This window comes from Phalaenopsis equestris, unplaced genomic scaffold (genome assembly GCF_001263595.1).
Source record: "Phalaenopsis equestris unplaced genomic scaffold, ASM126359v1 Scaffold225038, whole genome shotgun sequence".
NCBI lineage: Eukaryota > Viridiplantae > Streptophyta > Magnoliopsida > Asparagales > Orchidaceae > Phalaenopsis > Phalaenopsis equestris.
In genome coordinates, this window is record NW_018243097.1 from 186,004 (window position 1) to 208,953 (window position 22,950).

At 36.8% G+C, this 22,950-nt stretch overlaps 1 protein-coding gene and 1 pseudogene across 1 annotated transcript in view; one reads left to right on the plus strand and one right to left on the minus strand.

Moving 5' to 3' along the window:
* LOC110037788 (putative acyl-activating enzyme 19) overlaps positions 1–22,950 on the minus strand; it is a 61,499-nt gene that overhangs the window by 30,779 nt on the left and 7,770 nt on the right. Inside the window, exons 4-5 of the mRNA XM_020742502.1 lie at positions 9,583–9,626; positions 8,723–8,831 (exon numbers count right to left, since the gene is read on the minus strand). Of these exons, the coding sequence (XP_020598161.1) occupies positions 8,723–8,831; positions 9,583–9,626 (153 nt within the window). The remainder of the gene's footprint in view (positions 1–8,722; positions 8,832–9,582; positions 9,627–22,950) is intronic.
* LOC110037789 lies at positions 18,267–20,163 on the plus strand (annotated as a pseudogene).

The following is a 22,950-nucleotide window of genomic DNA, read 5'->3' on the forward strand; positions in this document are numbered from 1 at the left end:
AACAGGGGTCCATTTGAGCAATTTCATATGATTGCCCTCGATTGTGATGAATTTCTTTGAGAAAATTCTTGTGTAATTTTCTTCTATGCTCAATTGTATCATAACATGTCTTCTGTCGAAAAGACTCACTAGCCAAGCCCCAACTAATTTGAAATATTCAAAAACTTCCCTGATAATCTCCATATTAGGGCGACCAAATTGGAACTTTCCAACTAGTGTAAATTTGTATTTTCCTGCACGAGTAGAAATTTCAACGTCAGAGAAGAATATTGCTAGTTTGTCCATCTTTTTCTCTACTTTCTGATGAGATTGCAATCTCTATGTCCTACAACAGAATCATGGTACATCTGCGGTAATATCAGAATATCTGCGAGCTGAAAAGGGGAGCTGTGTTTGTGAACCATTATAGCAACTGAGGGTTTGGCGGGGTAATCACCGGTGAGGGTGGCGGCGTAGGAAAGCCTTGAGGCCATTAACGTGCTTCAAATAAGCACTGCAGGAGTAACAGCTGGCGCAGCTTGTCGACTGTCGCCAATGAACGGCGCGAGCAGTCGAGCAGGTTTAAGCAAAACTAGTGGTCGATCGGCTTTAACGACAAGCAGCTCAAAGCAGGCGACGAAACCTGCAAGGCGAAGTGTCGCAAACGCGAGCACAGTTGACGACGCGATCTGCTCCGCAGACGACGCAGACTCAAGGCAGACTGCGAGGTCCTCCGCCAGCCAGAGGACAAAAGGATCAATACGAGCGAGAAAAGACAGACGCTAGGATTCACCATGAGCGGAAACCCTAACAGAGCGAAAACGAAGACCCATCGCGTGATATATATATATAGATATATATATATATATATATAGATATATAGATATATATATATATTGGGGGGGAAAGAGCATCGAAGGCTCCCTACGTGTTAAAATTAAGAAATAGGTACAAAAGTTGGAGGGGAGGAGGATCCCCGTCTAAAACAGCCAAAAAATACTTTAAACCACCTCTAGAGGTTCCTCCTCCCACATTACAACTCACGCGAAATGAAAACTCCAAATCCAAACTGAAAACTCCAAACTTATAAGTATACCCAAGGAAAAATAGCAAAACTCAAAATTAGTATACCTGTGCCCGTGTAGTAGAATAACAGGAAAATAAACAAAAGAGAATCCAAGAAAAAAAAGAGGCAGCAGGAAACTCCTAATCCACTGGAAACACTCCAGCAAACATCATTGCAAACTGAGATGTTGATCGACTGAGCAGAGCAGCCAAACAACACGACTAGCGTAAATCAAGAGATCAGGAGAGCCAGAGGAAAGGGGTGTAATCCGAAACCTGTCAGCAAAATAAAGAAGCCATAAGAGGGAGGGTGCAAAACCAAACCACAATAAAGATACGAGAGCACCCAGCCATAGAGCCGAGCAGCAAGTAGTTTCTAAAATCTAACATAAGGCAAATACAGGTTAATCCCCAGTAAGGAGACATCTGAGGGGAGCAGGGGGAGATGAACCTACAGAGCATGCATCCCCTGCTTGCCTGGCTAACTAATCGGCAGGGGAGTTGCCCTCTCTATGGATGAAACTCCAACTCACTTTCATATGTCTTTCAGAAATTAAAGCAGAAATACTTTTAAGAATGCATAAAATATCCTAGAGATGAAGAGAGATACCCAACAGTATATTATAGAGCATTTTCGAATCAATTTCCACATCAATCGTATGAAAATTGAAAGCAATTGCCACCGTTAATGCAATAAAAAACCCCCAGCATTCACCCCAGCATTCTGTGGCTAAGGGATTGTCAGTAGCAATAGGAGAAGCAAAATAGCACATACACTTACCATCAGAATTTCTAAAAATGCCCCCAACCGCAGCAGATAAATGGTTCTAACTGTCATCCACATTCACCTTAACCCATTCGAAAGGAGGAGGAGCCCACCTAATTAAATGGGAGGGTTTGAAGTTCGAAACATCATTGGTACAGACCCTAAGAGCCTTGGTGTAATAAGCCAACACATAAGAAGCTGTCATAGAAGCTGTAGGAGGGGGGGAATTATATTTGAAGCTGTTTCTCGCGGTCCAAATAAACCGAAGGACTAGCAAAGGAAGGGAAAACCATCCCCCTTATCATCAAAAGCTTTCCATTGCCACAAATAAATACTTAGGATGACTCTATGGATCCAGGGGATACCAAAGTGTAAGCCCAATATATTCCAAACAATATATTCCAAACATTCAATTCCAAACATTCAAAGAAAAAACACATTCAAAAAATATGTGTCTCGAATCTTCCTCCGAGACTTTGCACATAGGACATCTTGAAGCCAATTTAAGGCCTTTCAACTTTAAAATGTCATCAAGAGGCAGTAAAGAAGAGAAGAAACACCAAAGGAAAAAAAAGATAGAGGGAGTTAAAGGTTTGTGTCAAATCCATTTTCCCCAAAACCAATCCCGGTGAGAGTATAAAGTGCCATAGATTAACTTGCAGACCGTTTGAAAAGTGGTCCTCTTCCACACGAGGAGATCCCTGCGAGAAGGGGTAATAGGTATAGTATTTATATGCCTAGCATTTTGCTCACCCACAATAGAACACAGTTTGGTGAAATCTCATCTATCTTGAGAAAAGAAATCAGAAACAAGTAAATTATTAATATGGGGCGGATGAGAATATTCAGAGAAAGAAGACAATCTCAAATTATCATTCTAGAAAGAGATGTTACCGTCACCAATGTCCCAAAACATGAAATCACTAGCTATAGACCTAGCATTAACAACAGCTTTCCAGATCCGAGAATCACCAACCTTCCGCAAAACCTGGGAAGGGTGAGAAAAATCACAGTATTTCTGATGCATAAAAGTGGCCCATAGAGATGAGCCCATTCTAAATTTAAACCGGAGTTTGCAAAAGCTTATTTCTACCGTATGTTTCAAGGCTTTAAAACCAAAACCGCCAGCATTTTTAGGCTTACGCAACCTTTGCCAAGATCCCCAAATCTTCTTAGCACCATTCCTCACCCAAAGGAATTTATTGAAAAGCCTCTCCATGACATTAATAGCACTTTTCTTCGGATTAAACAACTGCAAAGCATATAGAGGAATACTATAAAGCACACTAGATAGCAATGTTGTCCTGCCCCAGTAGAAAGAAAAACATTTATCCAATCGTTAATTTTACGCTTGATTTTATCAATAATATCATCCATATGAATCTGTTTCCTCTTTTCCCTCAAATTAACCCCAAGGTATTTAAGAGGGAGAGAGACACAGTGATAACCTGTATAAGAAACCCCCCAATGAATAAGTTGTTTAACATGTTTGCCAAAATACATCTGGCATTTATCACAATTAAAAACTAGTACAGAACAATTCTGGAAATCATTTAAGAGCCTCATTAATTATTTTAAGGCAAGTTTAGAGGCATTAGCAAAAATAATAACATCATTCACGTACGTAAGCAAGGTCAGAAACCACCATTTTGGCCTTACGAGAAAACTGTGTATGAATTCTTATGGTTTCTTCATTGCTTGCAGGGGTATTAAACATGGGGACCCTCTCTCCCCTATTATTTTCATTTTAGTCTTTGATTATTTGTCTAGAATGCTCAATCATTTTCAATTCTTATGGTTTTCTCACTGCTTGCAGGGGCATTAAACAAGGGGACCCTGTCCCCTATTATTTTCATTTTAGTCTTTCATTATTTGTCTAGAATGCTCAATCATTTTCAACTGATTCACCCTCATATATATATATATATATATATATATATATATATATAAAGTTGACTATGTCCCCTCTCCTAAAAAACGCGCATGAGTGATGTTTTGCAACTCCAAAACTGTCGATCATATAACCTATCACTAAAAGATACGCATAGCCATTCAAGTACCTCTGTAAGAGCAATATAAAATTTTCTCACTGTATTAGACATCAAATTATTAAAAGATGTGAACGCTTTAGATTTAAGTTATAAACACACGGCATGGTACAGTTGACTTTTCACTCTCTTCCCAAAGTCCTTCCTGAAGCCTGTATCTGCTGCATTCCTCGGGACAGCAAGCTCCCTAAAGAGTGGACTTCCTATTTTGGTAGGGATTCACCCTTCGAGCTTGCCTCTCCAGAGCATTCGATGGGAAAGGAAATCCCATCTTTCCCGAAAGTTTGGCTCGGTAGAATAACCCCTTTCTCCTCTTGACCCAAGAGCCCTATCAGGGCTTCTACTGTTATTTTTCTTCCTCCCTTTTGGCTATAAAAACCCTTTGGGGGAGAAGAATGATGGTTGTTGAAAAATTTCGGTGGGTTGTTGTTAAAAAGTGGTTGAAGTGGGTTGTTGTTGTTGGACCTCCTTCAGCCGGTTTGCCTTATGTGCTTGAGCCCCGTTGGAGCCTGGTAGGTCCCTTTCCTCCTCTTCTTCTCTGTTGCCATCAAGTTAAACCTATCTGTTTTTTTTTTTCATTTTGTTTTCACAAAAAAAAAAAAAATGAAATGAAATGGAAATGTTGCACAGGAATTCAGCATTCGTGCATTTGCTTTACATGGATTATTATCATGCTCGCTCTGGACTTCTTGCTTGTACGGAGACTTGGTTCATTTGTTTATGTGTAAAGACCATAAGAGATTGAATTGGAACATGAGAATTTTAGCTACGTTGTAGGTTTTGTTTGCCTTGATTGTTTTAAACTTCATGCTAAAAATCTGTTTTAAGTGAAGTCACATTATTCTTCGAGCATTCATATCCACAAAACTGAGCTCCAATTCATTTATATCTATACTACTTTAGCTAGTTGTGAAAGGCTACATGGATGACTTATTTGACATGCTATGAAGGATTTGGATGTTATCAATGTAAAGGTTTAAAAAAAAATATCTGAAAGTTCTCATGCTTTACTTTTTTAAGAAAAATCTGGAAACTTCCATGGTGTTATTTGCAAGAGTTTGAAAATTTTGGTGCTTTATTCATGAAAGTCTGAATGTTTTGAGGCCTTGCTGTTTTTCTCAGCCTCCTTGTTGTTTTGTTCCGCTCCCTTGTTGCTTTTGGGACGGATTCAAGTGCGTTTTTTTATTTAGGCTCGAGTATGTGCTGTTTGGAGCCTTTAAATACCGTCTTCTGGGCTTTTAAATGCAGATTTTGTGCATGAATATGTGATGTTTGGGAGGTATTAAGCGCTATTTTTTGGACTGCAAGTTCACTGTTTTGGAGTGGGTTTAAGTGTTGTTTTGGGCTGTATATCCACTGTTTCGGAGGGGTTTAAATGCTACCTTCTGGGCTGATTTGTTTATTTTTTTTTAGGAGATCAAAATGTTGATTTGGAAAGGTTTAAGTGTTGTTTTGGCTCAATTTTCTCGCTGATTTTGGGAGGCGCATGGGTGTTGTTCTGGCCTAGTTTTCTTGCTCATTTTGGGGGCATATAAGTGATGTTTTTGTCATATAGGTTCATTGATTTTTGGAAACATATAAGTGTTTCTTTGCCACGTGCACTTGTTGATTGTTGGAGAAAAATAAATGTTGTTTTTGGAAGATGTTTGCATGCCGTTTTGGTTTGATTTCTTTCTTTTTCTTTTCTTTTCCTAGCTCAATGATTCAGTATATGTGTTTATATTCAAATATAAGTACGCATAGCGTAGTGATATATGAATCATCAAGTAGGGTTATAAGTTGGATGATTTGGGGCTTAAGGGCGGTGATGGAAAAGTCATTTAGATATGTGTGAAGTTTTGCGCAATCCTGACTCGAGGATTACAGGAGAGTTAAGGATTTGCATTACTGTCTTCTAACATTTAGTAAAGAATTACCACTTGTTCACATAGACTACTAGTAGCTCTAGCTCAACAATGTGACTGGCTCATGAATTGTCTGATGCATGCAACATATAATATAACATATTTTTCTAACAAAACTTATATTTTGCATGTTAAATAAAAAAACTTAAGTATATGACAAATCAAAACTTGTTTGTGTGCTAAAACAAAATAATTGAATGCATAATAAAAAAACTCTTTTGGAAGTTCAAGGGACGGTCAAATAAATCGGGCCGAGAGTTACTCTTCTGTGTTTGCCAGACTGGTAGCCCTTTATCCTGTCTTGAATCTCACATACATGGTGCTAAATCTTTTGTTAGGGCCCCTCCGGGTACTCATTCTGAGCTTACCCCGAACATGAATTCTTATGGCTCACTTTGATTCTTCATATATGTGTCACTTGATTCTTTACTTAAACATATGCTTAATTCTTTGCAATATTAACATGTATTATCTGTAATACAAGCCCCCTTTTGCAGCAGCGGCAGGAATCCCAGATACGCACGTTTATTTTATTTTACTGTACTTTACTGCGTCTTTATTGTTCCTTTTACTTATGCATTATTTATTTATAATACCTGCAAAGCCCCTAAGGTAGAGAACACTAGGACACCGATTTATGAGATACCCTAAGGCAGGCCATTGACCCAACAATAACACATGTTCACACATAGACTCTAAACTTGAAGCAGCTACAATAAAGAGCTCAGAGCAATCCTTTTAGAGGACAAGAGAAGGAAGCAAACAGACGAACAACAACCTCGTACGACGATCAAGACTCGACAAAGAAACAGATCTACTTCAACAAAACCTTACTTGGAATTAAATAACGTAATCCATAAGACTACGGGGTAGTTCACCTAGCACGACGTAAATCCTCACTCTATCTTTTAGGCATACATAATTATGTTTTGCATTATAAGCCTTAACTCTTTTATGATTCTGAGATTGTTGTTCGGTACGAGATAAATCCTCTTATTTTTCTAGGTTATTTGTACGATCAGATATCATGTGAATGTAAGTCTAAGTTCTAAAATAAATTGTAGGATTCAAACATTATAATTTCTCTTTCAGAACATAAAACCAAACAATAGGATAGTCCGAGAAGTCGTTGAGGTCTGCCTCAAAATTTATGACATCCCCTACCTTTTCATTCCATTAGATTATGAAAATAAGTGTTCCACAATTAGTCATTCCCATTTGGCTTTCCTACAAGCAATCATAGAAACCTAAATGTTGAATTCTTGAAGACGAAACTCCTTTTCTTAATCGAGAGTTTTCTTAAGTGACTTTGGTTGCCTATGATGTAATTAACTATAGGGGCTTGCATGTATAGAGAATTAGTAACACAGTTAAAATAAACTCTATCTAATCTTTATATTAGATAAATTATAGATAATTAGTAACACAGTTAAAATAAACCCTATCTAATCTTTATATTAGATAAAGGAATTGTCGGCCACATAAAAAAGATTTCGCAGACTAAACAAATATCATAAATACTTTAGTTTATAAAAATAATCAAGCCCGTTGTCAAGTGATATGTTTAACTTTCAAGGTGATGTATTATTTGTAATATTTGTTCGGTTACTTAAACTATTAAATATATGAGATCCATCTGATCTCATTTTTCAAAATTAAGATACTATTTTTCAAAAATAATATCATATACTATTAAATTTAAATTATTTTTAAAACAACTGACAAATTCCAATTTGATGACCGACAACGACTTTAAATAAGAATGAGAAGTTTTTTTAGCAATTTCAAAAAGATGTTATGGAGAAAGTTGAGGACTAAGTTCCAATTCAGTTCAACAGTACATCCACCGACAGATGATTAGGGTGAGCCACAGCATTGGAAATCTTCTCAGATGCATTGTGAGAAAAAAAATTTGATAGTAGGATCCAAGTCCTTCTAGAGAAGAAGAAAAAACCTCTCCTAGCCAACAAGATTGACATGTGACTCGCTTTTTCCCCGCAAATTCAAGAATCTCATGATCGTGACTTCTAAGGTTCAGCAATCTGCAGTTTCAACAATCGCGAGAGCGCAATCGTTCGAGAAGTTTTACCCTTTTCTTTTTTATTCTCCTCAAGTTTTTATCATTTTCTTTCATTTATGGCTTTCCTATTTTTTACTTTATAATTACGTATTTTCCATCAAAATACTTTTATATATATTGTATTAGGGTTTTGGATTTTCAGTTTTATCGTTCGATGAATTTGAGACAATTTTCACAGATTTCTACCCTTTGAAATAATCCCTTTTGAAGTAATTTATGTTTTTCAAAGTGTTGTACCATCTTCCTTTTACAAGTGTATTTGTATCTTAGTTTAGAACAAATGGTCGAACCTTCTTGCTGACTATATCTCACCGTTTTCACCATCCAAATATCTGATTTAAGCTAGGATCGCTGCCGACAATATTGAACCTACAATCCGAGAGAGAATTATCCCTGCAATCCCTTCTGAATACCGTCAACCATAAACATTAGCCTTCCCTCACTATTCCACAATTATCTCTTCACGAAATCCGCATCCTCGCTATTCCACAATTATCTCTTCACGAAATCCGCATCCTAAATACCTTCTAGGAGCACAAAAACAATATCAATAACTTTTGTGGATGAAGTCATACTAGCATAATACTTCATAATATGATGAAATGCGCAGTGAAAGGAGGAATAAATTTCACCAAGATAATTTTTCTAAGAATCGCTATGGCTCCACAAATCCATGAATAATAGGGAAACACCTATGTTTGCATCAAAATAAATGAACGGATAACCCAAATTATGAAGCCACATAACATGTAAAATGAATATCCAGAATGTAGTGACAATAGTCCACATGGAAATATCAGGTAAACAATCTAAACCAACTCAAATTCAGATAAGATGAGGAGAGAAGGAACTGAAACCACTATATTATCCAAATATTTACCTTGTCAATTGCAGGAGAAGCGTAAATACTACCACCAAATAAAATCATGGAAATACAAAGTTGTCTTCTATAATCAAGAGCATACAAATGGTGGTCATGCGATCCACACCTGTAGATTGTAAACACAGGGATTTATCGGGCAATAGACATACACACCATTAGACTTTTACAAATAAGTATTACTTTCCACAAAAATAATGACGAGGCGCATTTAAACAATTCAAATAATTGTGTAAAGCCTAAGAAGCAAAGATTAGAAATAAAATGTTGTGATAACCCTTTCTGAGGCCGAAAAAGCTGGAGCAAACAAAATAGACAGCAGAAAAGGAAGAAAGGTACTAGAGATCAATGCTAGTTGTAATGGAAACGTCCTGCACCAATTTGCCATCTTTGTTTCAAAAGGGACAAGCAAAAAGTCTATAACAAATATCACAAAACAAACATCAAAGCAATATGGAACCAAAATAATAGATATAGTTACAACCATTCAGTAAAATTTGGAAAGCTCGCAGTTCAACGTTTTGGACATCTTCACGCAACTAGCAGAGAGTGGCAAATACCAATAGACTTTGAAGCTTTTCTCAAATATATAAGTACAGCCGCCTACAGCTCCCTCCATTCACATCTACCCAATTACTAGTTCCTTCTAAATTATGCTCCCATATACCCCTTCCTATGCATTTTGCTTTCGAGCTTGACTCATGTTTGAAGTTCACCATTCATGCTATGATTTTTAAATAAATCCACTATACTTGCAGTATATGTAATTCCACAAAATAGAAATTTAGACCCTAATGATAAATGGAGCTTCATAAGAATAACTTATTTGCATCCTAGCTGGAGGAAAAGAAGATAGTTACCATATCAAACCTCTATCTTCATCCACAACAGGCTGCATCTTGACCTTTCAAAACATCAAATATATGAGTTATTTAGAGAAATACAAAAAGACGTATAATCCGCAAATAGATAACTTAATCAGTAAAAGAAATTATCTAATAATTAATGAAAAATAAAATGCAATTAAAAAAAGAGAAATGATACAAAACAATGCAGAAAATATCAGTGTCATTTTCTAAAGTGGTCAGAACTATTCAAGAATTACTATGGAGCATATAACAATTTGGCACTCAGCAAAAATAAATTGACAGTAAAGTCGGGCAATAAGAAGACATGGAACTCATCTTGCAAATTTAAAACATCGAATAAAATGATTGCCACAAATTAACAAATCAATAGTAATAATTCGTCCAAATTCCTTTTCCGTCCACCCAAATCAAGAGAGCATGCAATTTGGTCTTATCACAAATAGTTCCTCATTCAAACAGCTTGAAATTAGTATTACATTAAAAGCTAAACGCAATAAATGCATTCAAGCATCATGTGCAGCATACATTCGTAAAAAGATCTAAAAGTCAGTGTGAATATCAGCTTAAACAAAATGATAAATACAGCCCACATTTCTTTGCACACAACTAGATAGGCATCATTTAACAAAATAAAAAAAAAAGTCCTAAGAATTCCTAAACAAGAAGAGCTAGAATTAAATTGGCTCGTAAAACGATTCTCCAAAATTCAATAAAGCTATCAGCATCTTGAACAAACTTCTAGGGCCACACAATGACATTGAGGTATAAAGCACCAACAGTTCTGTCTAAAGCAACATGTGGTGCCGACACATGCCAAATATGAACCCATGTGACCAAGTGACATACCTAAACGTGTCATTAAATCATGTAGGGTGTCCAAACTTTAAGGAAAAAACAAGAATATTTGCACCAAAAATAAAAAATTTAAAATTAACAGAAAAACATTAAAAATTAAACATTAACCCTAAATTCAATACTTCTGATGATTAATTTGGTTAACTCATGACTCCTTCCACTTTATGTGATTAGTTCAAACACGAGCACCTCTTGGAGCGCTGCACTCGCCCGCCATCTCTTCTTCGAGCAATGGCCAACACAGCACCACCCAGCCTCTTCTAGCTTCTGTATGCTGTCATGTATACTTTTTATCTAGAAATTATTGTCAAGTGTCATTTCTATATATATGTCATATTTTTTTATTATAATTTTTTGCTTTAAAATAAAGGATAAAGATGATGATTGTCACAGCCTGGCCAGAAAGTTTGAAATTTTTAAAGCGGTAACAAGCGATCGAATAATGATTAGATTCCAACTATTATCTATGAATTCTTATAAATTTAAATCCATCTATCTCAAAAATTTATCTAAATCCAACAATAATGAAAAAGCCATAAAATTCTAAAATCAAAACAAAAATAAAAAAGCAAATCGTAATCTGGTGCTACCCTATCTATGGTATATATTTAATCTTCTTTCACTCAATTAAACATGACTTATTTAAGTAAAAAAATAATAAGCTATCTAAAAAAATCCAATGAAATCATTATACTCCTAAATCATAGTAACTCAATAAAAAAATATAATACGTATGATGGTCCTTCCTAACAAGTTATTAAAAATATGTGATAATCTAAACAAATTAATAGCTAATGACACCTAAAATTTCATAATGCATAAGCTTTTGGAATATTAATTCCAACTATACATTTAAAGACCTAAATTTTTAACTTCTAATGAACTTTATATATCTTAAATTATACATTCATCTCACGAGCAACATAAAAATATAACATAACTCACCATGGGTTGATATGTACCTTATCCAATCATCATGGAATATAACAAGTATACTATTATTTGAGATGAAAAGGCACAGACTTATCCCTAAGCGATACATTCCTCGTTAACATTGAAGGGGTTAGTCTAAATTTCTCTATTATCTGAGATGGCAGGAAAATAATATGTGGAGATATATTAGTGTGCTTAACTGATAACATAAATGGGTGAACTCCTATTTTCAAATATACATAAAATATTTTCATTTGCATTTGTCATAATATGCATTACATTTTTATGAAGTCCTATGTCTACCAATACTTAAATGTCATCATGTAAGAGTCCATATATCATCTAATGTGAAACAAGTGTCTTCTAAAGGTTTAAACTACTGTATAAGCAATTATAAAATAAAACTAACATTTTATCTCTTCTAACAATACGACGAATAACAGAGAACCAATCAACAAAAAATATAATATTGACGAAGGTTAATCAAAACATGGTTGTTAAATAAAGAAAAATGAGAAGCAAGACACATTAATCTAACTTAGAAACATAATTACCCATCAAGAGTTATTACATTAATCTAACTTAGAAACATAATTACCCATCAAGAGTTATTATAAGGTCTTTGATCTTAATATTTATTTGAGTTTCATACTAACTTCTCTAAAACTTGACACTGTGCACAAAATCCCATATCACGTAGTTAAAGGAAGTATTCAGTTACTGCAATAAACAGAGGACATTCCAAACAAATTGATTCCCAATAGATTCAAAGGAACTGACATAATAAGGTGAAAATAGGGTTTTGAGTTCAGCAATATACCAGATGGGCCATAAATTATCGTCATAAAACACATTTCAAACATGAATTGGGAAACCCGTATCAATTAGCTTGAGCTTTATGTCATTGCTTAATACTCGGATTTTTCACTGAATTGTGACACACATTTTGTTTCTTACTCTTCCATGAGATAAAATTACCCCCAACAAGAATAAAATGTCCAGTAATGGATCTCCGATCAATCTTGAAACTTGCTCAATCTACATCAGAGAACCATTCAATATTTTTATGCCCATGGTTCTGATATAGAATCCATTTTCTAGGAGCTCCTTTGAGGTAACATAGTATACGTTCAGAGCTAACAAATGATGGACTGTGGGAGAAGCAATGAACTAACTTGTAGTTTGAATACGCAATGTCTAGATGAGTCACTGTGAGGTAGTTGAATTTTCGTACTAACATTCTATATTGTCTAGGATCATTAAAAGGTTCTCCATCATTAGTAATTTGTTGATTGGGGAGCATTAGAGTACTGCATGGTTTTACCCCTAATTTTCTCGTTTTTGTTAATAAATCCAGCACATACTTCTGTCGAGATACAAAGATACCCTCTTGCTCCTTGATACATCAATTCGAAAGAAGTACTTCAAAAAGCTCGGATCTTTAGTGTTGAATTAATTTTGATGAAATAAATTAAATAATAAGATTCTTTGCACATTGTTTCCAGTAACAATAATGTCATCAACATACACTACTAACAGAATGATCCTAAAAATTTATTACTTGTAGAATACATTGAGATCACCTTTACTCTTCCGCATACCAAACTCTTCTACTGCTTGACTAAATTTTTGAAATCATGATCGAGGCTTTGCTTCAATTCATACAGTGACTTCCGAAGACAACATACTTTCCCAAACACCCTAAGAAACAAACACAATAGGTTGCTCCAACGAATATCCTTCTCTAAAAGATCATCATGCAAAAAAAGGCATACTTCACATCAAATTGGTGCAGGAGGCAATTATTCATTGTAGCCAAGAACAAGAAGAGAATAATCGAAGTCAACTTAGCTGCAGAAGACAACGTGTCCACATGGTCAATCCCAAATTCTTCTACTGCTTGACTAAATTTTTCAAATCATGCTAAATGGCTTTGCTTCAATTCATACAGTAACTTCCGAAGATGACATACTTTCCCAAACCCACCTAAGTCCATGTATACCCTCCTCTAAAAGATCACCATGCAGAAAGGCATACTTCACATCAAACTAGTGCAGGAGACTATTATTCATTGTAGCCAAGAACTAGAAGAGGTGAACCGAGGTCAACTTAGCTACCGAAGAGAATGTGTCTAAGCAGTCAATCCGCATAAATTTGAGCATAGCCCTTAGCAACAAACCGAGCTTTAAGACAAGCTGCAAATCCATCGGAGTGAAACTTAGCAGCAAACACCCATCTATAGCCAACAGTTTTCTTGCTAAGGGTAATTCAGCTAGTTCTCAAGCTCCATTTTCAGTTAAGGCATTCATTTCATCAAACATCGTTATCCAGCACTCAGAATGGGATAGGGCTTGCTGAAGAGATCTCGTGACCTCAACAAAGTCAAGGGAAACAATAAACGAGCAAAAAATGGACAATAACTAATCATATTTAACCCAAGAGGAAATAGGATAGGCATGTTGGCATTCACCTCTTCAAAGAGCAATAGATAACTCAAGGTCACAAGGAAAGAGATCCACTGAAGAAGATGATGCTCATGTCAGACTAGGATTAGGGGGACGAGATCCTCTTAAGTAAACATTGGTGATCGGTGGGTGGTCTAGGTTGAGGCACGAGTGGTGGAAGTGGAGTTGAACTAATGGTGTAATACATTAACAACTCATCAAAATATTGTGAAAATTTATGTTGTGATAAGTCACTAAAGAGTGGGGTTTGTTCATGAAAGGTGACATCAGTAGAGACCATGTACCACTTTAAGAAAGAAAATATATCGATACCTTTTTTTTCAAACGCAATTATCTTAAAAAGACACACCATAATGAATTAGGGTCCAGTTTAGAAACTTGTGGACGAGTGTCACGAATAAAATAAGTACACTCAAATATAGTGGTTCTATGGGGAAGAGAGCTAGTTGGAAATAAAACTTTGTAGGGTATTTGTTTTTGTAAAATAACAGAGGCATCTGATTGATAAAAAAATATGCAGCAGAAACTACATCAACCCAGAACTGTTTCGCTACATTAGTTTTAAACAAAAAAGCTCTATCTAGCTCAAAATATTTATTTTTTCATTCAGCTACTCCAGGAATTAATCCAGAAAAACCACAAACATAAGAAAAAACTGAACACATGCAGGTGTTTGATATCCTCTACAATAAATGTGGAAACCAGCTTCGGGGTCCAAGCCTGATATCGTCTCCAAAAAATGTAGAAGAACCTTGAAAGCTTTAAATCATTGGAGTAACGACAAAATGAAAAAAAAAAGTTGGGATCACTTAAAGTTCAATTATAAATGGAAATTAACGATCTCCAACACCTGGATTGTGCTGGAGGTGGCTTAAAACGGAGCTAGTGCAAGAGCTGCGAGCGAAGGTCCACGAGTTTTAAGACAGCCATGAACCGATTACTTCTTGGTGGCAACAAAGGGCTAAAGTGCGATGGTTGAACAAAGGATATGCTAACTCCCATTTCTTCCACTCTGTTGCAAGTGGTAGGAGGAACTCGAACTGTGTTAAATGAATTCAAACTGTTGATGGGGTGTCATCGGATGATCCTTAGGTGATTGATGAAACTTTTTCTCAAGTTTTTCTAAAGAAATGGGAGGAAAAGGAGAATAGTATTCTATCGGATTGGCCCTTTGATCCCCCACCATCCAAATGAACATGTTTAAGGATATTCTATCGGATTGGCCCGATTTTGATCCCCCACCATCCAAATGAACATGTTTAAGGGCTCTCTTACCCGTGAGGTTACCTATGATGAATTCTGAAATGCAGTTAGGAGCATGGGTACCAATCGCTCCCCTGGCATGGATGGGATAACGGCCTATTTTTTAAAACAATTCTGGAGTATGGTTGGTGAGGACGTGTGTGTTGCACTGTAGGAATTCTTCGACTGCCAAAATGCTAACAAAATAAATTGGAAGACTCTTCAAATGGTTATGGATAACCCACACTCCCCCTAATTCACCGAAAGGATCGTGCAAGGTGTTCAAAACCCTCAGTTTGATGTTTTTATTAATGAATCTCGCACGCCTATAATAGAGGCGAGTTGTGGCTTCAGGCGAGGGTGCTCATTGTCCCCATAATTATTTATTTTGTGCTCCAACTTCCTCTCTAGATCGTTGCAGCAGCATAGAAATCTGCTTGGGGTGGCTATATCTCCGCATGGGACTCGTGTCACTCACTTGTATGCTGACAACATCCTGCTCTTTTAAGAAGCCTCCATGGAAGCAGCCCAGAATCTCAAGGCTGCGGTTGAAATTATTGTGGTTGGACTAGTTAAAGGATTAACCATCTCAAATCGTTGATTTTTTTTAGCAGAAAAGTTTTGAGTTGGCAGAAGAACAAGATCTCCAGGTTCCTGCAGTTTAAGAGGATTGAGGAGCTTGAGTATTTGCGGATCAAACTCTGTATGAGGAGGCTTACTGCTGTTGATTTTAATGGCCTTATGAATCAAGTGATTGGCAAGATTCCAGCTTGGGGGAACTGTCATTTGTCTCTTGCAAGGAAAACCATCCGGATTAACCACCCGCTCCTACCTATGTCCACCTATTTCGTTTCTCACTCTAATCCTCCTAAATCCATTCATGAATATATTGAAAGATTATGCAGACAATATTTATGGGACAAAGACAAAGGCCAGAGAGGTATGCACTATATGGCGTGGAGCGAGATGTGTGCACCAAAGGAACATGGATTGCGGCTGCTACCAAGACGAGCCCTTTGCGGACCCAATTAGCTTGTAAATTCCTTACTAACTCGCAAGTTTTCCCTTATAATTGTTTGGTGGAGAGGTATGGGAAAAATGTTTGGGATCGGCCTAAACGGACGGACTCAATTGCATGAAAAATCATTGTGAGCGAGGCGCCTGCACTTGGTAATACTATCAGGTGGGATGTGGGAAACGGTGAAGATATTGAGATCTTATGGGACACGTGGATCCTTGACCGACCACCGAATAAGTGGTCCACCTTGGTGGATGTTCTCCAAACTGAAAACATGAAGGTTTCTGCACTGATTTCTAATGGACAATGGGATGAGGGGATACTCCATCACTGTTTTGGGGAGGAACTTTGTAAGATCATTCGGCAAGTGCAGATGCCGTGCCCGGAGCAATGACCACCGAATAAGTGGTCCGCCTTGGTGGATGTTCTCCAAATTGAAAACATGAAGGTTTCTGCACTGGGTTCTAATGGACAATGGGATGAGGGGATACTCCATCACTGTTTTGGGGAGGAACTTTGTAAGATCATTCGGCAAGTGCAGATGCCGTGCCCGGAGCAAGTGGACCAGATTGTGGTCTTTCCTACATACTCAGGGAAGTTCGTCATGGCTTTGTCCAGTGGCAGTTCTTTCAAATAGCAACATCCATATGATTGTTGGTTCTGGAATCTTAAGCTTCACCCGCGTGAGGCTACGCTGCGGTTTATCATAGTTGGAGAGCTAGAAGCTCCATAAAGCATGGGCCGCCCTTCGAAACTCCTGCGGTCATGGCTGCAATAATCCTATCTTTCCTCACAAACACTCAATCTTCTGCTATTTCGAAGTATTGGGGCACCTCTCAGCCTTCTAAACTTTATTCCCTTTTATTTTGGTGCCCCCCTCCCCCCAAACGGTTTATCATAGTTGGAGAGCTGGAAGCTCCATAAAGCATGGGCCGCCCTTCGAAACACCTGCGGTCATGGCTGCAACAATCCTATCTTTCCTCACAAACACTCAATCTTCTGCTATTTCGGAGTATTGTGGCACCTCTCAGCCTTCTAAACTTTATTCCCTTTTATTTTGATGCCCCCCTCCCCCCAATCCTCCAGGACGTTTAAAAGCTAATGTTGATGGCGCCCTCTTGCCTTCCAGCCTTGCAAGTGTGGGAGTTCTCATTCAAAAAGAGAACGGAAATTGCATGGTGGCTGCTGGTTGAAAGTTGCTATATTGGGGCAGTACACATGTCGAACTCCAGGCGATCTTGTTCCTTGCTTCTTTACTTCGGCCTTTGATGTATGAGACCCGTGGGATCATGGTGGAGGGGGACAACAACAACATTGTTAATCTTCTCTCTCTTTCCCCTTTAATGCAAAACCCATCTCTTCAAAAAAAAAAAATTAAAAAAAAAAAAATATTATGAATTAATTAATTGGACATATAGGTGTTATATGTTTCCTTTCATGTTATTTCTTTTTCCTTATATTCATGCAAAAGTATTTATACCCCCTTTTCATATCAATAAAATTATTCAACTGAATTTTGAAAATCAACATGGTATGAGAGCCTTGAAAAATTTTTAAAAAGATAATTATTATGTATTAATTAATTGGACATATAGGTGTTATATGTTTTCTTTCATGTTATTTCTTTTCCCTTATATTCATGCAAAAGTATTTATACCCCTTTTTCATATCAATAAAATTATTTAACTGAATTTTGAAAATCAACATGGTATGAGAGCCTTGAAACAAATCCTAGAGTCTTCTATCGCCAGAAACTTTCTATTCCCTGCAGCCGACGATCCTTAACGTACTCGGACCCTTCGTCCGCCTTCTTTTTTTCAGTTTTTCCACCAAAAACTTCCCCTCCCTGCAGGCTCCGCTGCCGAAATTTCCTCTTGCAGCCTTTCACGAAGCTGAAATTCCTCCTGCAACATTTCTTACAGCTGAATTTCCTCATGCAGACTGAAATCCTCTCCGTCGGCCTAATTTCCTGCAGGCTTCCTCAATGGAGACGCATCTTCCTGCAGTCTTTCCGCTGCATCTCCCTGCAGGCTTCGCTGCTGAAATTTCCTCTTGCAGTCTTTCACGAGGCTGAAATTCCTCCTGCAACATTTCTTACAGTTGAATTTCCTCATGCAGCCTGAAATCCTCTCCGTCGGCCTAAATTCCTGCAGGCTTCCTCAATGGAGACGCATCTTCCTGCAGTCTTTCCGCTGCATCCGGATCTCGTTCCTGTCGACACTGAAATTCCTGCATTCCAAGCCTTTGTTTACTTCTCTATCTTCTTCCAGTTGGATCTGTGTTTTAGTTTGTTAAGAATGGCAATGAAGATGAGTTTGAGCATCTAAAGGGAGCAGATCAGAAGGGGAAGAGAGTGCTCGTTAGTATAGATCTGAATGTTCCACTCAATGACAACCTCAAGATCAGCGACGATACCAAAATTAGAGATGTCGTTCCACCATCAATTACTTGAGAGAGCACGGAGCCAAGGTCATTCTCTGCTTTTAGTTTGTATAGATCTAAAGGGAGCAGATCAGAAGAAGAGAGTGCTCGTTAGTATAGATCTGAATGTTCCACTCAATGACAACCTCAAGATCAGCGACGATACCAAAATTAGAGATGTCGTTCCACCATCAATTACTTGAGAGAGCACGGAGCCAAGGTCATTCTCTGCAGTCATGTGGGCCGCCCTAAAGTTGTCACTTTGAATTACAACTTGAAGCCTCTCTTGCCTAAGATATCAGAACTACATGGAGTTGACATTAAGATGGTCAATGATTCCATTGGCGAGGAAGTAAAGAAAATCGTCGTTGCATTACCTGATGGCAGTGTCTTCCTCCTCGAGGATGTGAGATTCTATAAGGAAGAAGATAAAATGATCCAGAGTCTGCAAAGAAACTTGATTCTCCTGTTGATTTCTATGTTAATGATGCCTTTCGAACTGCTCACAGAACTCATGCTACAATAGAGGGTGTAACAAAGTAAATGAAACCTACTGTTGTTGCTTACTTCCTCATGTAGAAGGAACTTGACTACCTTGTCAGGGCTATTGCGAATCCAAAGCGGCCATTTTCTGCCATTGTTGATGTTCAAAGGATTCAACAAAGATTGAGGTGATGGAGTTGCACTTAGAGAAAATTGATATCCTTCTTAGAGGATGAATAATTTTTACATTCTACAAGGCACAAGGACATGGTGTTGGTACCTTTCTTGCTGAGGAAGACAAACTTGGCCTAGCAATAGTTCTTATCGAGAAAGAAAAGATGAAAGGAGTGAAACTCTTGTTACCCTCTAATGCCATTATGGCAAACAAGTTTGCAGTCGATACCGATAGCAAGGTTATGCAAACATCTGTTATCCCTGACGGTTGGATGAGCCATGACATTAGACCAGATTCAATTGAGACATTCAACACAACTCTTGGCAGCGCTAACATCATTATCTGGAATGGGCCCATGGGTGTCTTTGAGTTGGAGAAGTTCGTTTTTCGAACAAATTCCATTGCCCAGAAATTGGTCCAGCTTAGTGGAAAAGGTGTCGCAAACATCATTGGCGGTGGCGAAAACCAACCTTGTCTTTAAGATGAGCCCCATCTCAACAGGCAATGGTGCAAGCTTGGAACCTCTAGAAGGAAAATCACTGTTAAATGTTCTTTCTTCTTTTCCTGCAGCAACTCCTCCTCTAGAGCCCTCCTCCGGAACTTTTTCATGCAGCATGCCCTTCTACGGAGCTTTTTCATGTAGCATGCCTATCTCCGAAACTTTTTCTTTTTCCTGCCACAACCCCACCTCTGGAGCTTTTTCCCAACAACATGCTTTTCACATAACAGGCCATCCTCCGTAGTTTTTGTCTGCTATAGGCCCTCCTCCGGAGCTTTTTCGTGCAACAGACCCTCCTACGAAGTTTTTTCTTGCAGTAGGCTCTACTCTAGAGTTTTTTTTCCTCGCAGACCAATCTCTGCATTTTTTTTTGTAGGTTGTCTACTCCCTGCAAACTTCCCTGCAACATTACCAGTGGGAGCTTTTCGTCTACCTATAGATACTGCATAAACTGCAATCAAAGACAATTGCATTCAACTAAAAATATTCATAAATGCCCTTGGGGTTCATTACCAAACATGGGATGAAAACTTCAAGTTCTACCTCATAAAGAGTCTTCCTCGCCCATTATTTGATATTTTCAAATATAAGTTATACATGATTGTCAACAATATTTCAACTTAAAGGGCAGTGTTAGAAGTTTTATTATGAAATAATTTATTCTTATTAAATGTTATGAGGACAAGACTTGTTTTCTTGAATTGGATTTATTTCCTTTCTAAATTTATAAATGCTATGAGGACAAGATTTATTTTCTTGAATTGGATTTATTTCCTTTCTAAATTTAAATATATTCCCTTGGATTAGATTTATTTCCTTTCCTATTTTGTCATTTCTTTTATTTTCAAGTAAATATTATGAATTAATTAATTTTAAATATATATATATTATATATTTCCTTTCATGTTTTTTTTTTCTTATATTTCCTATTTTTGGATTCAAATAAGAGAAATCATACCCCTATTTATATCAATAAAATTATTCTGTTGAATTTTGAAGATCAATAATTTCACCATGTATTTTATTACTATTTATAAAATTTAAATGTAATATTCAAGGACACACATATTGGACATATACATTTTAAATTTTTTTATATTTTTTAATTGAACACGTGACAGGCATTTCAAACGTGCTGTCTGATGTATGTCAAACACTCCATGCCTATTTGTACGAAAGTGTCAGTGCACTATAGATCTTAACCAATTAATATATATGCATGTATAAATAAATAAAATTAATTACCCTTTGTTTTATCACTAATTAAAACATTATAACCAACTTAAAACTCAATGTAATATTTGACATCTTGTCGAATTTCAATTATTATGATCCTTCATCAAATCCATCTTATTAAAATATTTAGAATTTATTAATTAAATTTTCAGCTTTAATAGATTCAATATGAGAAGGTTAACATTCATATTTTAATCCTAATTATTATTTTTTTAATCACATAAATAAATCATCGTTAACCATTGAAGTCTCCAAATAAATACCTAACATTATACATTTATTTTCTTCTCAATCTTCTTACTCTTATTATTATTTATAAAATTAAACGGCCATTTAAACATAAATAAAGTTTAACTAATTTAGGATTTACCTTAAATCCCCTTGAAACATAATTTTTCTCTCGTCCGGCACAGAGAAGATCTACTTATTGCTTGCTACTCCTATGGTCAATCTCAATCACATAGGAATCAATCCATTTGTCTTGGCTCCCATTCACTCGCCTCTTCTATTCCACTTTCATCGCTTGTGCTCATCCCGACTCGCATGCCCTTGTTCGCCAATTGTCCTATCGGATTCACAAAGGAAAACTTTTCAAACCCCCTATCTTCTATTCTCTGTCAACACTTGAATATGCTCACTCAGCCACATGATGCATAGCACAATTTCATGCTCATCCACCCTCTCGGACTTGTTCGTCTCACGCTACTTCATTCCAACGAAACGCGCAAGTTTGTGATCCTCTCCACTGGTTGAAGGGCCAAGCCCGCTCTATTTGTCTCGTCTCCCTTAAATAACGAAATCGCTTGTTTGTGTCAACTCCTAGCTTCATCATCATATCCATTTCACTCCCTTCGTCTTCATCTCACCTATATACTACAAAGAACAAGCTAGTGTTGGTTCAATTGAATGGGTATTAGCTGGCTCTGTTTTTCTTATATATTTAAACAAGGCATTACAAAGAATAGCAACATAAAAATCAAAGAGTGAATATTATTTAACAAGAAGATAGTTAAACCTTAAAATTTGAACACATCCTCCTGTTAAAATTCTTAACATGATCAAGCAAGTGGTCTTTTTATTCACTAAATTCCTATTCCTCTTCATTGAGCTTGCATTTCATATCAACAATGTAGATCTACCAACAACATTTCACCAAAATAATTGAGCATTTTCAATAGTTATGATTTAGCATATTCAACCTTTCAGGAATCGGATCATTTTAACACTTATAAAAATAAAATCCAAATCATTGATCAAATTTGAAAATCCCTTTAAGAATACCTCACACCAAACATTGGCAACTAGAAATGAGCCTATAGAAGTCATATTATTGTTGCCTAAAACAAAAGCTTACCTAATTTCAGTTATAACTATAACACGTTATTATTTGTTGATTTCCATAAATACTATGTCCTACTTATAACAGCATGATAAGCCAACTTTAAGAATATATGGATGACCAAATCCAATCACAAGCAAAGCAATAAATAAAAATATTGTAAAATGGATTTCGGAGAGAAGCACCAAAACCTTAATATAGGTCTCTGCCGATACAAGGAGGCTTCTCCCTAAATGTGATTGATAGTTACAACATGCACTACATTAAATAGATCAACATCCAACTAACAATTAGGAAAAAAAATAGCAAACTCAAACTAATATAGAAAATTGTGCTTAGGTTCCCTTCTATTTAGAATTAAGAAAGTGATCCAATAATTTCAAACAATCGCATTGAAATTACATCACTAAAAATACTCTTGAAGTACATAAGCACATGAAGTGAAATAGCAACGCACAAACCCCCTAAGTATTGCATGGATAGGCACAGGATCTTCCATGACATGGAAATTGCCTGCACAGGTAGGGTTTTGGTTGAAAAACTGAAGATGCCAAAATAAACTTCAAATGAATTGATCAAGAGACAGTAGATGAATCATTGTAGAGAATATAAATCGAATGGCTAGATCATCATAACCAAAAATAGAGAGCCCAATTAAGCTAACAAAGGCAATAGATACACAGCCTATTCTAC